The sequence below is a fragment of the Mastigoproctus giganteus genome, chromosome 13, assembly GCF_048544385.1.
Source record: "Mastigoproctus giganteus isolate SK-2022 chromosome 13, ASM4854438v1, whole genome shotgun sequence".
Lineage (NCBI taxonomy): Eukaryota > Metazoa > Arthropoda > Arachnida > Uropygi > Thelyphonidae > Mastigoproctus > Mastigoproctus giganteus.
The window spans coordinates 164,776,144-164,791,637 of NC_143587.1; the positions used below are offsets into that span (position 1 = coordinate 164,776,144).

General features: G+C 37.9%; 1 protein-coding gene across 4 annotated transcripts in view; it reads left to right on the forward strand.

Annotated features, from left to right (window-relative positions):
* Positions 1 to 15,494, forward strand: part of Oseg1 (intraflagellar transport protein Oseg1) — a 540,669-nt gene that overhangs the window by 349,441 nt on the left and 175,734 nt on the right. For all 4 annotated transcript variants that reach the window (XM_090387737.1, XM_090387735.1, XM_090387736.1 and 1 more), the window contains 3 exons: positions 4,318 to 4,489; positions 4,575 to 4,677; positions 12,492 to 12,632. In XM_090387737.1, the coding sequence (XP_090243863.1) occupies positions 4,318 to 4,489; positions 4,575 to 4,677; positions 12,492 to 12,632 (416 nt within the window). The remainder of the gene's footprint in view (positions 1 to 4,317; positions 4,490 to 4,574; positions 4,678 to 12,491; positions 12,633 to 15,494) is intronic.

Below are 15,494 nucleotides of genomic sequence, written 5' to 3' on the forward strand. Positions count from 1 at the left end.
TTTCTTATGTTTAATTTCAACAATTTATTTTCCAATTTCCTCTCAGTTATTACAAAATCATTTAGCTCCCTGTTACAGTGTGATAAATATCTGGTCTCCCATGACTTCCCTATAGAATTCCTCATGTGTGGATGTACATGCAAAATACTTATTCAGAGTGTCAGCTACTTGAGCAGAATCATCAACAGTCGAACCATTGATATCAAGTGGACTACTCTGATTCATCCCCTTACTTCTGCAGGTTACATAAGTAAAGAAGTGTTTGCTGTTTTTCTTTACATCCTTTGCCTAAGATTTCTTGTAATCTGCTTACTGTCTAACCTCCGTTATGAGGTTGGACATCCTGCAGGAACTAGTAGTTGTTGGTGACTCTACTGTCAGGGAAAGAGGGAATATGCAATGTAAAAAGGATAGGTGGAATAGGACCAGGGTATGTCTACCAGGGGCAAAGGTTGATGATGTTAGACCTGATATCATCTTTTAAGGGCACAAAAAGGTGATATTGTTGTACACGTTGGCACTAATGATATTAAGAGTAGGAGACCAGCAGAATTACTTAACAAGTACGGGTCACTGTTGAAAAAAAGCTGTGAAGTAGGGTTGAATTTGAAAGTGTCTGCAATTCTGCCCAGACACGATAGGAGGGAGTATATGATGAGAGCCTTGTCGATCAATTCGGCCCTGAAAAGATTGTGCAAGGCTCAAGGGGAAGAATTTTTTTCAGCCTGGACTGTACTTGTTAACAGGAGAGATGCTTCTACAGGGATGGGATACACTTAAATAGAAAGGGTGCAAGAATATTTGCTGATGCTATCGAGGCAGTGTTAGGTGGGTCGGAAAACTGCTAGCTTGGGGGGAGACAAAGACTAATAGATTAACAGTAGCCACTGGCAGAGGTGAAAGAGATTCTTGCACTGCTTCTATTGGAATGAGCAGCAGCAGCCTGCAAAACAAGAGGCAGGGTATTTCAGAGACAGCTGGGGAGTCATTGCAGTACAAATAAACACATGGGCTGTGTTACGGCAGCTAAGAATAGGAACAGAATTGGTGTATATGCATGTATACTTGCATATACACCAATGCTAAGAGTTTGGAAAATAAATTTGATGAATTTGAGTTATTGCTCAGAATATCAAAGGCAGATATTGTTGGGATATCAGAGGTGGTGTCACACAGATATAAAGAATGCAGAACTGGAATTTGGGGAGTACAACATCTCCAGAAAGGATAAACAGGATAGGAAGGTAGGAGGGGTTATGCTATTAGTTAAGAAACACATAAAATCCAGCGAAGTGAAGCCAGTCGACATCTCTGGACAGTGCACTGTCGAGTCAGTTTGGTGTGACATCAGCATTAGGAGATCAGATTTGAGAGTAGGAGTGTGTTATAGGCTTAATGACTCTGATGAGTATAATAAGAAACTGTACAGGGAAATTGAGTGAGCCAGTAAATCACAGAGTCTTATAATGTGTGATTTTAATTTACCAGAAATTGACAGGAATTTCTGGATTGGTCACTCACACACTAGCAAGACTTTTGTGGATTTATTGGATGATTGTTTTCTACATCAGCATGTTCGGGGAGCAACTATAGGGAGTAATACTCTTGATCTGATTATCAGTAGTGATTCTTCATGCATTAAGAATCTGCAGATAAAAGAACCACTAGGTGGCAGTGATCTCTGAGAGAATATTTAAATTCTATACCTTGGGACCAACTGATGATGTTACCAACAGAAAAATTCAAAATGGGAAGCATTCAAAGAATTTATCTTGGAAAATACTAGGCTTTACATACCAACTAAGAAATATTGTTCAAGGATTAGGCCTAAATGGATGTCAGATGAACTAATGAGGCATATGGCATAGAAGAAAAATGCATGGGATATATACAAATTAATGGGTGACATGGAAGCCTATGATAGGTATAAGATTTTCTGTAACAAAGTCACAAAGGAGATTAGACAGGCATAGGCAGATTATGAGAAATCCTTGGCAAAGAATGCAAAAGAAAAACAGCAAAGAGTTCTTTACCTATGTAAACTCTAGAAATAAATTGATGAATCAGATTGGTCCACTGGATATTGATAGTTCCACCGTTGATGATACTGCTCAGGTAGCTAACAAACTAAATGAGTATTTTTCATCTACATTCACCTGTGAGGAGTTAGGGAGGGGAATGCCAGAGGTGAGTTAAACTCTGGCAGTGAGCTTGTAATAACTGAGAGGAAAGTGGAGGAGAAATTGTTGAAGTTAAACATAAAAAAGGCACACGTGGTGGACGGGATATATCGAGTTATATTAAAGGAGGCAGCAAAGGAAGTAAGCAAACCCTTAGCCATAATTATGAGAGTTTATTTGGCCGCAGGGGAGGTACACATGGACTGGAGATGTGCAAATGTGACTGCAATTCACAAAGGAGGATCAAAGGGCAACACAAGTAATTATAGACCTGTTAGTTTAACTTCTGTTCCTGGAAAATCAATGGAGGCACTGGTTAAAGAAGCACTGCAGGATCATCTAGACAAGATTTCAGTTATAGCTCGGACACAGCATGGTTTTGTTAATGGAAAGTTATGGCTGACCAATTTGATTGGAAACTATGATGTGGTCACAAAGGAACTGGATGCAGGGAATGACTTTGACATCATACATTTGTATCTTAGAAAGGCTTTTGATACTGTTACACATGGAAGACTGCTCCACAAATTGGGGCAGTGTGGCATTGGAGGCAAATTGCTGCTATGGATAAAGGGATGGTTGAGTGGGAGGAGACAGAGAGTGGTAATCAATGGACACTGCTCTTTGTGGACCAATGTTATTAGTGGAGTCGCTCAGGGTTCAGTGTTGGGTCCAATAGTGTTTTCTGTATTTATAAATGATATTGATGATGGTATATCAAGCTTAATGTTCAAGTTTGCAGATGATAGGAAGGTTGGCAGTTCCACCGTTAATGGAACTGCCAAGTTCCATCAACGGTGTTAAGGACACTAAAGGGTTATTAAGGACACTAATGACAGTACGCTGCTGGAACAGGATCTAGAAAAGTTGAGCAGATGGGCTGAGAGGTGGCAAATGAAGTTTAACATTGACAAATGTGAAGTACTACATATGGGAAGCAATAACCCCAGAGTGACATATCAACTCTGTGGTACTACACTGACAGTGGTAGAGTGAAAAAGACCTGGGGGTAATTGTGCAAGTAGATATAAAGATTTCTGAGCAGTGCAGATGGTCTGCAAGAGTAGCTCATGGTGTTTTGTCAATGATATAGAAGAATTTTTCTAGCAGGGATAAGGATGTGATTAATCCCTTGTATAAGCAATGGTCAGGCCACACCTTGAGTACTGTATACAGGTCTGGAGGCCTCATTTCAAGAAGGATGTATAGCTCTGGAATGAGTACAGAGAAGGGCAACAAGATTAGAGAATGGAACAAAGGGTTGCTCTTATGAAGAAAGGCTGAAGTTTTGCAGATTACAGTGTTTAGAGACTAGGCACCTGCGAAGTAATCTGATTGAGGTGTATAAAGCCTTGTATGGTTTGAGCATGCTCAATGCTGATGGGAATCTTCCTCTTGCTCTGAATAATCACCTGAGAGGGCATAAATTCAAATTGAGGAAAGACAGTTGAAGGATAGATGTGTGGAAGTTTGCTTTTAGCCAGCAGGTAGTTGATTGGTGGAACAGACTTCCTTTTTTTTTGTGTTGTGGAAATTGATAGCCCAAATAAATTTAAGGCTGAGCTGGATAGGTATTTGGAAGAACGGAGGGGTGAAATTGCAGCATTTTTTTTTTTTTTTTATTGGCTGATGCTGCATAAGCTTGCTTTCTTGGATCGTATGCCTCTACTAATGCTAATGCTATATTGTTAATAAATCTGATATAGCTTTATTGCATAATTCCTTTGGTTTTCTCAGAAAAAAAAAAAAAAAAAAATTGTTGCTCTGGTAAAACTATGGAAATGATCTTTTTTTTGAAAATTTGCTCTAAGGTGCATTTTGTTGATTTCAAATATGGTGTGTTTTGTTGATTTAAATTTTTTCTAATTTGGCCAGTTCTAATAATGAATGATCACAAAATAATCATAACTTACTGGAAATTTTTTATTCTTAGGTTACTGAATTTTTTTTTTACTTCATTTCTATTCATTTTGTAGCACCCAGAAGAAAAATCTAGTTTTCTTAATTAAAAAAAAAATAATAAATAATATATATATATATATATATATATATATATATATATATATATATATATATATATATATATAATGTCATGTAAACATTATGTGGAATTTTAACATAGTTTTTGATAATTTAGGTTGATTGAAGTTGGAAGAAAATTGGATAAAGCTGACCATACTGCTTTAGCTATGACAGCAGAGTACCTGAGAAGGCATAAACAGTATCAGAATGCTGCTGATATTTATCGAAAAATGGGTGATCTGGAGGCTTTAGTGAAATTATTTGTAGAAGCTAAACAATGGGAAGAGGTAATATTATCTGTCTTTTTTTAACCAAACTTATTTTGCCTGTTGTTGGCTTGTGAAATATTAATGACATCAAAATTTTTTACAGGCATTTCTGTTGTCTAATCAGCATCCAGAATTTAGAGAAGAAGTTTATGTTCCGTATGCTAATTGGCTGGCAGAAAATGACCATTTTGTGGATGCTCAGAAAGGTAAAAAAACGTGTTTATAAATTCTGATTTTTGTCTAGGAATTGTATATAAACTTCAACTTTAATATAATGCAATGTTATAGGGGGGGGAACATCTTTACCACTAATTAATGAAGAGAAACAAAAAATTAAAAGATGTGAACTATTTATTAAAAGTGCATAATCATCACAGTACATTACAGAATATCAGTTCTACTGATAATCTGTAATGTACTTGGTTTTTGTGCATCTTTTCTGATATAATCATGTAATGTAGTTGTACTACATCAGATAATAGTAAGATAATTTATCAGATATAATCAGAGGACATCTTTAGTGCTGGTATTAAAAGCTAATTGCATTTATAAGTGAAACAAGGATTAAGAAGTATGAGCTATTAGTTAAAAGTGTGCAACAGTACATTTGAAAATAATCAGTACATCAGAATTGTTCTAATAATACTCTGTAACAAACTTTGTTTTTATGCCTCTATCTGAAATAATCAGAATTTCTAAAATAATATAGTTAAATATAAATCAGATAAATATTTATTTTATTTTATTGATAGCTGGTTACAGCATTTTTTCAGCACTATACACAGGAAATATTGAAAAGGCATTGGTTTTCCTCTAAACAATTACTCATTGTTTACAGGCAAACCAAATTACAGTGCGGCATATAAATAGGATACAAGTATTACATTGATTATTACACAATCATTCCTTTGCAAGAAAACAAAGTTTAACACATTCACATAACGTATCACTGGGTGGTACTACACTCAGAGTAGTGGAGAATGAGAAGGACCTGGGGTAATTGTGCAGTCAGATATGGAGTTTTCTGAGCAGTGCAAAAAGGCTACAAGAGTAGCTCATGGTGTCTTGTCAATGCTGTACAGGAATTTTGCTATCATGGATAAGGGAGTGATGTCCCCTTGTATAAGGCAATGGTCACACCTTGAGTACTGTATACAGGTCTACTGTATACAGGTCATTTTAGGAAAGATGTAGAGCTGCTGGAATGAGTACAGAGAAGGGCAATGGGATTGATGAGTGGGGCAAAGGGTTGGTGTTATTGGTGTTACCAAGAAAGGCTTATTCTGAAAATTTCAGAATTGCAAATTGCAGCTTCTGGAGACTAGGCACCTGCGAGGTGATCTAATTGAGGTGTATAAGGCCTTGAGTGGATTAAGCAAGCTCAATGCTAATGGGATTGTTCCTCTTGCTCAGCTGAGGGGGACATAAATTCTAATTGAGGAAAGACAATTGAAGAATAGATGTGCAGAAATTTGCCTTTAGCCATTGGGTGGTTGATAGTTGGAAGAAAATTTTATCTGTTGTAATGGTGGTCAGAAACTTAAATAAGTTGAAGGCAGAACTAGACAAACATTTGGAGTGAATGGATGGATGGATGGATGGATGGATGGATGAAATGGGAAGGCTGTTTTTTTTTTTTTTTTTGCCTGATGCTATATAAGCTTGCTTTCTTGCATCATATGCCCTACTAATGCTAAATCCTACATCAGTGCAGCCCATGTGGGCTTTTCTTTCTGTGTATTAGTATAATAACTCACACTTTCTTTATACTTTATTATGCAGTATTTTTCAAAATGTTCATTCTCTTTACCATAATAGAAAAGAAACAAAGCTTACCCGCCTTTCCAGTCTTCACTTCATGCCGCAAACTAACAAAAGTGTTTCAACATTGTATACTGCAGTTCTTCTTGGAAACACATAAATATGTTTAGTTATCAATGTTCCTAAAGTGGATGGGATCTAGCCACTTAAATTGAAGTAGGCAGCAAAGGAGGTAAGCAAATCCTTAGCCATAATTATGAGAGCACCTTTGGATTTAGAGGCTGTCCCTATGGACTGGAGATGTGCAAATGTATTCACAAATGGTTATCAAAAGGTGACATGACTAATTACAGACCTGTTAGCCTAACTTCTGTTCCAAGGAAAAAGAAGTAATGCAGACCTGTCTAGACAGGAGTGTAGTTATACTGCAGTCATAGCATGGATTTGTTAAGGAGTGATCTTGTCTGGTCAATCTGATTGGATACTATGATGCAGTGACAATAGAAACTGAATGGAAAAAATAATTTTGATATCATATACTTAGATTTCAGGAAAGCTTTTGATACTGTTGCGCATAAAAAGAATGCTATATAAAGTGGAGAAGTGTGGCATTAAGGGCAAGTTACTGCTGCGAATAAAGGGATGGCTAAGTGAGAGAAGACAAAGAGTGGTTATTAATGAACACTGCCCTTCATGGACTAATGCTATTAGTGGAGTTCCCCCAAGATTCAATGCTGGGTCCAATTTTGTTTGCTATATGTATTAATGATATTGATGAATGTATCCATCAGGCTTAATGGCTTAAAGTTTTCAGATGATACTAAGATTGGTGGGGTGGTTAATGACAGTAATCAGGGTAAGCTACTGCAACAAGATCTAGAAAATTAGGCAGATGGGCTGAGAAATGACATTTGAAGTTTAACCTTAACAAATGCAAGGTACTGTATATGGGTAGCAGTAATTTCAGATTAACATACCAGCTGTGTTGATGCTAAACTCAGCATATTGGGAAATGAAAAAGACCTGGGGTAATTGTGCAGTCAGATATGAAGTTCTCTGACAGTGCAGATGATACCAAGATGTCAGTGATATACAAGAACTTTGCTAACAGGGATAAGGAGGTGATTATCCCATTGTTAAGACAATGGACAGACCTCTACATCCTTCCTAAAATGAGGCCTCCAAACCTGTATGCAGGTTTGGAGGCCTCATTTTAGGAAGGGTGTAGGTCTGTTGGAATGAATGTGGAGAAGGACAAATCACGTTAGAGAATGAAACAAAAGAATAGTCTTGCCATGAAAGGCTTCAATTATGCAAGTTTAATGTCTTCAGACTGTGATTTTATTTCAAAAAGGTGACTTAGCATTAGTTGAGGCATTTGATGCAAGAAAGCAAGCTTATACAGCATCAGCCAAAAAAAAAAAAAAATAAAATAAAATAAATAAATAAATAAAAAATAACCACTTCCACTTCACCCCTCTGTTCATTCGAAATACCTGTCCAGCTGAGCCTTAAACTTATTTAGGCTATCAACTTCCATGACAAGGGATGGAAGTCTGTTCCACCAACCAATCAACCATCCGCTGGCTAAAGGCAAATTTCTTCACGTCTATCCTACATCCGTCTTTCCTCAATTTGAATTTATGCCCTCTCAGGTGATTATTCTGAGCAAGAGGAAGAATCCCATCAGCATTGAGCATGCTCAAACCATTCAAGGCTTTATACACCTCTATCAGATCACCTCGCTGGTGCCTAGTCTCCAGACACTGTAATTTGCAAAACTTAAGCCTTTCTTCGTAAGAGCACCCCTTTGTTCCATTCACTAATCTTGTTGCCCTTCTCTATACTCATTCCAGCATCTCTACCTCCTTCTTGAAATGAGGCCTCCAGACCAGTATACAGTACTGTAGGTGTGGCCTGACCATTGCCTTATACAAGGGAATAATCACCTCCTTATCCCTGCTAGAAAATTTCCTGTATATCATCGACAATACACCATGAGCTACTCTTGCAGCCCGTCTGCACTGCTCAGAAAACTTCATATCTGCCTGCACAACCACCCCCAGGTCCCTTTCATTCTCTACCACTGTCAGTGTAGTACCACAGAGCTGATACATTGCTCTGGGGTTGCTGTTTCCCATATGTAGTACTTTACATTTGTCAATGTTAAACTTCATTTGCCACCTCTCAGCCCATCTGCTCAACCTTTCCAGATCCTGTTGCAGTAGCATAGTGTCAGTAGTGTCCTTGACAACCCTGCCAACCTTCGTATTGTCTGCAAACATGGACATAAGCTTGATATATCATCATCAATATCATTTATAAATACAGAAAACAATAATGGACCCAATACTGAACCCCGAGGAACTCCACTAATAACATTAGTCCACGATGAGCAGTGTCCATTGATTACCACTCTCTGTCTTCTCCCCCTCAACCACCCCCTTTATCCATAGCAGCAATTTGCCTCCAATGCCACACTGCTCCAATTTGTGCAGCAGTCTTCCATGTGCAACAGTATCAAAAGCCTTTCTAAGATCCAAGTATATAATATCAAAGTTATTCCCTGCATCCAGTTCTTTTGTAACTGCATCATAGTATCCAATCAAATTGGTCTGGCAAGACTTCCCCTTAACAAAACCATGCTGTGTCTGAGCTATAACTGAAGTCTTGTCTAGATGATCCTGCAGTGCTTCATTAAACAGTGCCTCCATTAATTTTCCGGGAAAAGAAGTTAAACTAACAGGTCTATAATTACTTGTGTCGCCCTTTGATCCTCCTTTGTGAATTGGGGTCACATTTGCACATCTCCAGTCCATGGGTACTTCCCCTGAGTCCAAGGAAGCTCTCATAATTATGGCTAAGGGTTTGCTTACTTCCTTTGCTGCCTCCTTTAATATAACTGGATAGATCCCATCCACCCCAGGTGCCTTTCTTGTATTTATCTTCAACAATTTCTCCTCCACTTTACTCTCAGTTATTACAAGATTCTCTAGCTTACTGCCAGAGTTGAATACACCTCTGGCATTCCCCTCGCTGAATAACTACTCATGTGTGAATGTCGATGCAAAATATTCATTTAGTTTGCTAGCTACCTGAGCAGGATCATCAACAGTTGATCCATCAATATCAAGTGGACCAATCTGATTCATCCCCTTCCTTCTAGAGTTTACATAAGTAAAGAACTCTTTGCTGTTTTTCTTTGCATCCCTTGCCAAAGATTTCTCGTAATCTGCCTTTGCCTGCCTAACCTCCTTTGTTACTTGGTTACAGATCAAATTGTATCTATCATAGGTTTCTGTGTCACATGTTAATTTGTATGTATCCCATGCATTTTCTTCTCTGTCATATGTCTCATTAGTTCATCTGACATCCATTTAGCCTAAACCGTGAACAATATTTCTTAGTTGGTATGTAAAGCCTAGTAGCTTCCAAGATAAGTTCTTTGAATGCTTCCCATTTTGAATTTGCTGTTGGTAACATCATCAGTTGGTCGCACTGTATAGAATTTAAATACTGTCTCAGTCCATCGTAGTCGCCTTTACGAAAGCAATAACCCTTCCCTTTACCCCTAATGGTAGTTACCTCTTTGAGTAAATCCCACTTCAGCACACTGTGATCACTGCCACCTAGTGGTTCATTTACCTGCAGATTCTTAATGCATGAAGAATCACTACTGATAATCAAATCTAGAGTATTACTTCCTCTAGTTGCCTCTCGAACATGCTGATGTAGAAAACAATCATCCAATAAATCCACAAAAGCCTTGCTAGTGTGTGAGTGACCAGCCCCCAAATTCCAGTCAGTATCTGGAAAATTAAAATCCCCCATTATAAGACTCTCGGATTTACTGGCCCACTCTCTTTCCCTGTACAGTTTCTTATTATACTCATCAGAGTCATTAGGCCTATAGCACACTCCTACTCTCAATTTTGATCTCCCAATGCTTATGTCACACCAAACTGACTCGACACTGCACTGTCCAGCAGTGTTGACTGGCTTCACTCCCTTGGATTTTATGTATTTCTTAACTAATAGCATAACCCCTCCTCCTTTCCTATCCTATCTATCCTTTCTGTAGACATTGTAGTCCCCAAATTCCAGTTCTGCATTCCTTATATCCATGTGACACCACGTCTCTGAAATCCCCACAATATCTGCCTTTGATGTTTTGAGCAATACCTCAAATTCATCAAATTTATTTACTAAACTCCTAGCATTGGTGTACACGCAAGTATACATGCACCTGTTATTTTTCTTAGCTACCCTAACACAACCCATGTGTTTACTTGTACCCCAATGATTCTCAGCAGTCTCTGAAATATCCTGCATCTTATTTTCCAGGCTGCGGCTCATTCCAATAGAAGCAGTGCAAGAATCACTTTCACCTCTGCCAGTGGCTACTGTTAATCTATTAGTCCTTGTATCCCCCCAATCTAGCAGTTTTCCGACCCACCTAACACTGCTTCGATAGCATCAGCAAACATTCTTGCACCCTTTCTATTTAAGTGTATCCCATCCCTGTAGAAGCAGTCTCTCCTGTTAACAAGTATAGACCAGGCTGAAAAAAATTCTACTCCTTGAGCCTTGCACAATCTTGCCAGGGCCGAATTGATCGACAGGGCTCTCATCATATATTCCCTCCTATCGTGTCTGGGCAGAATTGCAGACACTTTCAAATTCAACCCTAATTCACGGCTTTTTTTCAACAGTGTCCTGTACTTGTTAAGTAATTCCGCCGGTCTCCTACTCTTAATATCATTAATGCCAACATGTACAACTATATCACCTTTTGCGCCCTTAAATTGAATTTTGTGCCCACCGAAGTCTAAGACTTCAGTGGTCTTAGAGAGTTTTATGTTTTTTTCAGTGTAACCAACACACCTGCAGATTTTAAATGTTCCGGAAATGTTCGTGGAAGTAATCATGAAAGCTACTAAGCTTTTTATAACAGCTTTTGTATTGTTCTGTGTTTAGCCCTAAGTTGATGTCAGAAGTGCTGGTTAAACTAGTGGCAGAGAAGAAAAATGAATTGGATGATTATAAATGATCAGGCGACACAGAATCATATAGTAAGTTTAAACTAGTCTGGAATCTGGAACCAAAATCATCGTAATCTGGCTAAGGCAGATTACGATGTCTTTGGTTAAAAATTCTAAGAAAAGTAGTAAAGAATTCTTTTCTTAGGAAAGAGATGAAAAATGTTGATACAGTACATATAAATGGTATAACTATTGATGATCCTGTTCAGTACATATAAATGGTATAACTATTGATGATCTACATTTATGCGTGAAGAAGTTTTTAGTGATGGCGATAACAGAGGTATACCAAATACTCCCTTGGAGCTGACTGATTTTGTGATAATGGAGAGGAAAGTGGAAGAGAAATGGCCAAAGCTACAAGTGAACGAGGCACATAGTATTATGATGAAAGAGCCTGGTGTACTGGGGTCCATGGTTAAGAAAAATACAATATAATCCAGTGAATACATTCACCGGATTATATTGTATTTTTTTTAAGAGGCACATAGTGTTGACAGAATGTATCCAGTTTTATTATTATAAGCAGCAAAGGAAATAATCAAACTTTGTCCATAATTATGAGAGCATCCTTGGATTCTGGTGTGATCCCTATAGAATGGGGATTTGCAAATTATCCCTTATTCACAAGGGACAAAACTCAACATTATGTAAAATCATTGTTATTGTATCTATTCGTTATTCAAATTTGCATACATTTTTATGTGGCTATTGCTGTTCACTGCTCCTCAAAGTTCTGTGTGTATTCTGAAATGTATTGTAATCTGGAATTTTATGTAGTTGTTATTATTGCTGGTATTACTGGTATCACTATAGCAGCCCTACCATTTCCATTGTAGAAACTGTATACAAAATGCATATCAGCATCGTTTTCATTTGTGAATGTTTTCAGAATTTTGAATACTTCCTCAACATAACCAGACTAACTGAGAATTCCAATTGGACCAAGAGTTGCTCAATGGCGGCAGTGCTAATTTGCTACCCTGCACTAACATTTAACTCAATAAGAGGGACAAATCAACCTATGCCTGGAGTCTCTTTCTTTGTAACAATACTCTGTGTTCATTAACTTATCTTGTTGCTGTTTCCTATGTTCTTACCATATCTTCATTCTAGATATGATTTAACCAATTATATCAATAAATGCATCTTATTTTTTAATTTTTGTTAATGGGAACAGCTATTCTACTAGTAAATTGTCAATTGCAATTTTCTAGCTTTTCATAAAGCTGGCCGGCAAGATGAAGCATTGCGAGTTTTAGAAGAATTGACCCATAATGCAGTGAATGAAAACAGATTTAATGATGCTGGTTATTATTACTGGATGCTCTCAATGCAGTGTCTTGACATTGCAAAAGGTAGGCTTCTTTTGTTTACATTTCCTGCCAGTAAAAATATGATTGTGCTAATTGAACTGTTTGTGTTTCATAAGTTTTTGTTAACCTCATATTAAAAAACAATTATATATTCAATTTCTTTTGATTAATTAACCTTATTTTATATTTTGTGTGGAACTATTAAATGTTCTATGTATCACATGAAAAAAGAGGAGGAAAAAAAAAAGGGGCGGGATTCTAAGTTTGAATTGAAATAGCTCTTTATTGTACTACTTTCCAAGGATTTTATGAATTCTGATAAACAATGAAAGATGTAAGTTTAAGTTTAACCCATTAATTAAGCAGTCACATAGGAGCCTTGAAGGATCCACTGAAAAAAAAACTTTCCCAAATTGATTTGTAGCATAGGAAAAATTTTGTAAATTGTCCATTGTCACTCCTGAAGTCATTTTATTTACTTATGAAGTCCACATTAATAAATCAGTGCAACGTCACTTGGAAGGGATGAAGTATATTCCAGGAGTTTTAAAGTCAGAAGCCCACATGGGCTGTCAACAACCCATGTGGTCCATGTGTATATGTGCATGGTGCACCAGTGTGGCATTAGATTAAATATAAAGAAATACAAGAAAAAAAGAATATTTTCATTCTTTCATAAATATTTAACATTAGTTAAGGCATATGATGCAAGAAAGCAAGCTTATTATAAAGCATCAGCCAAAAAAAAAAAAAAAAAAACAAAACCTTCTTCCCATTTCACCCATCTGGTCACTCCAAATGTTTGTCTAGTTCAACCTTAAATTTATTTAAACTTTCAACTTCCACAACAAAGATGGAAGTCTTTTCCATCAATGAACTACTGCTGGCTAAAGGCAAACCTCCACACATCTATTCTGCAATTGTCTTTCCTCAGTTTGAATCTATGCCCCCTCAGGTTCTTAATCTGAGCAAGTGGAAGTATCTTATCAGCATTGAGTCTGCTCAAATCATTCAACGTATTGTACACCTCAATCAGATCACCTCGCAGGTGCCTAGTCTCCAGATTGTGCAACTTGCAGAATTTAAGCCTCTCCTGGTAAGAGAATCCCCTTTGTGCCTCTCACCAATCTTGTTGCCCTTCTCTGTACTCATTTTAGAAACTATACATCCTTCCTAAATTAAGCACTCCAGACTTGTACACAGTACTCAAGGTGCGGACTAACCATTGCATTATACAAAGGTATAATCACCTCCTTGTCTCTGCTAGCAAAATTCCTATATATCATTGACAAAACTGCATGACCTGCTCTGGCAGCCCTTCTGCACTACTCAGAGAACTTCATATCTGACTAGCCACCTCCGTAGCCAGGTGGGCAGGAGCGGTAGTGCATAGTACACACTTCTTGATTAGACCGAGGTTCAAGCCCGTGACCACCAAATACGGAGGATGCGGAAAGGTCGGGGAATGACCACCGCATATCCCCGGAGCAATATGGTCTTAGTTGCTAATGCTACTAAAAACCAAATAACAACAACAATAACAATCATATCTGACTGCATAATTACTCTCAGGTCTTTATCATTCTCCACTTCCCTGAGTGTGGTACCACACAATTTGTGTTTCTCTTGGGTTACTGCTACCTATATGCAGTACTTTGCATTTGTCATTGTTAAACTTTAGTTGCCACTTCTCAGCCCATCTGCCTCACTTTTCTAGATTCTGTTGCAGTAGCATAATGTCTTTACTGTCATTAACAACCCTGCCAACCTTTGTATCATCTGCAAACTTAGACAATAAGTCTGATGTACCTTCATTGATATCATTGATAAATACACAAAACAACAATGCCGACTGGACAAGCAGGTGGGTACAGTGCCTGCCTGCCTGGCAACCCAAAGGCTGCAGGTCCAATCCCGCCTCGTGCTTGGATCAGAGTAAAATGCAAAAACTTTGGGAGGTACATTATGGCCACAGAAGTCGATGCACCAACAACTAACACAAAAAAACAAAAAAGGGGGTGGGGGGCAGCAATGAACCCTGGGAACTCCAATAATAAAATTAGTCCATGTAGGCAGTGTCCATTTATTACCACTTTCTGCTGTCTCCCACTGAACCATTCCGTTATCCATTGGAGCAACTTGCCCTTAATGCTGTACTGCTCCAATTTTTAAATCAGTCTTCTATGTGCAAAAGGATCAAAAGCTTTCCTGAAATCCAAGTATATGATATCAAAATTATTTTTTGCATCCAGTTCCTTTGTGACCACATCATAGTATCCAATCAAATTTGTCAGACAAGACTTCCCCTTAAGAAATCCATGCTGTGTCTGAACTATTACTGCTGTCTTGTCTAGGTGATCCTGCATCACTTCTTTAACCAGTGAATCCAATATTTTCCCAGGAACAGAAGTTAAACTAAAAGGTCTGTTATTATAGCGTCACCCTTTAAACCCCCTTTGTGAATTGGGGATACATTTGCACATCTCCTGTCCATGGGGACCTCCCCTGAATCTAAGTATGCTCTCATAATTATGGCTAAGGGGTTGCGTATTTCACTCGCTGCCTCCTTCAATATAACTGGATAGATTCCATCTGCCCTATGTGTCTTTTTTTAAGTTTAACTTCAGCAATTTCTCCTCCACTTTGCTCTCCATTATTACAAAATCATTTAGCTCCCTGTTAGAGTTTAGTAAACTTCTGGCCTTCTCCTTCCTTACAGAATTCCTCATGTGCGAATGTAGAGTCAAAAGACTTATTCAGTTTGTCAGCTATCTGAGCAGAATCATCAACAGTCAAACCACCAACAGCAAGTGGACCAATCTGATTCATCCCCGTCCTTCTAGAATTTACATAGGTAAAGAAGTATTTGCTGTTTTTCATGCATTTATCTTCTCTTAGGGCTTA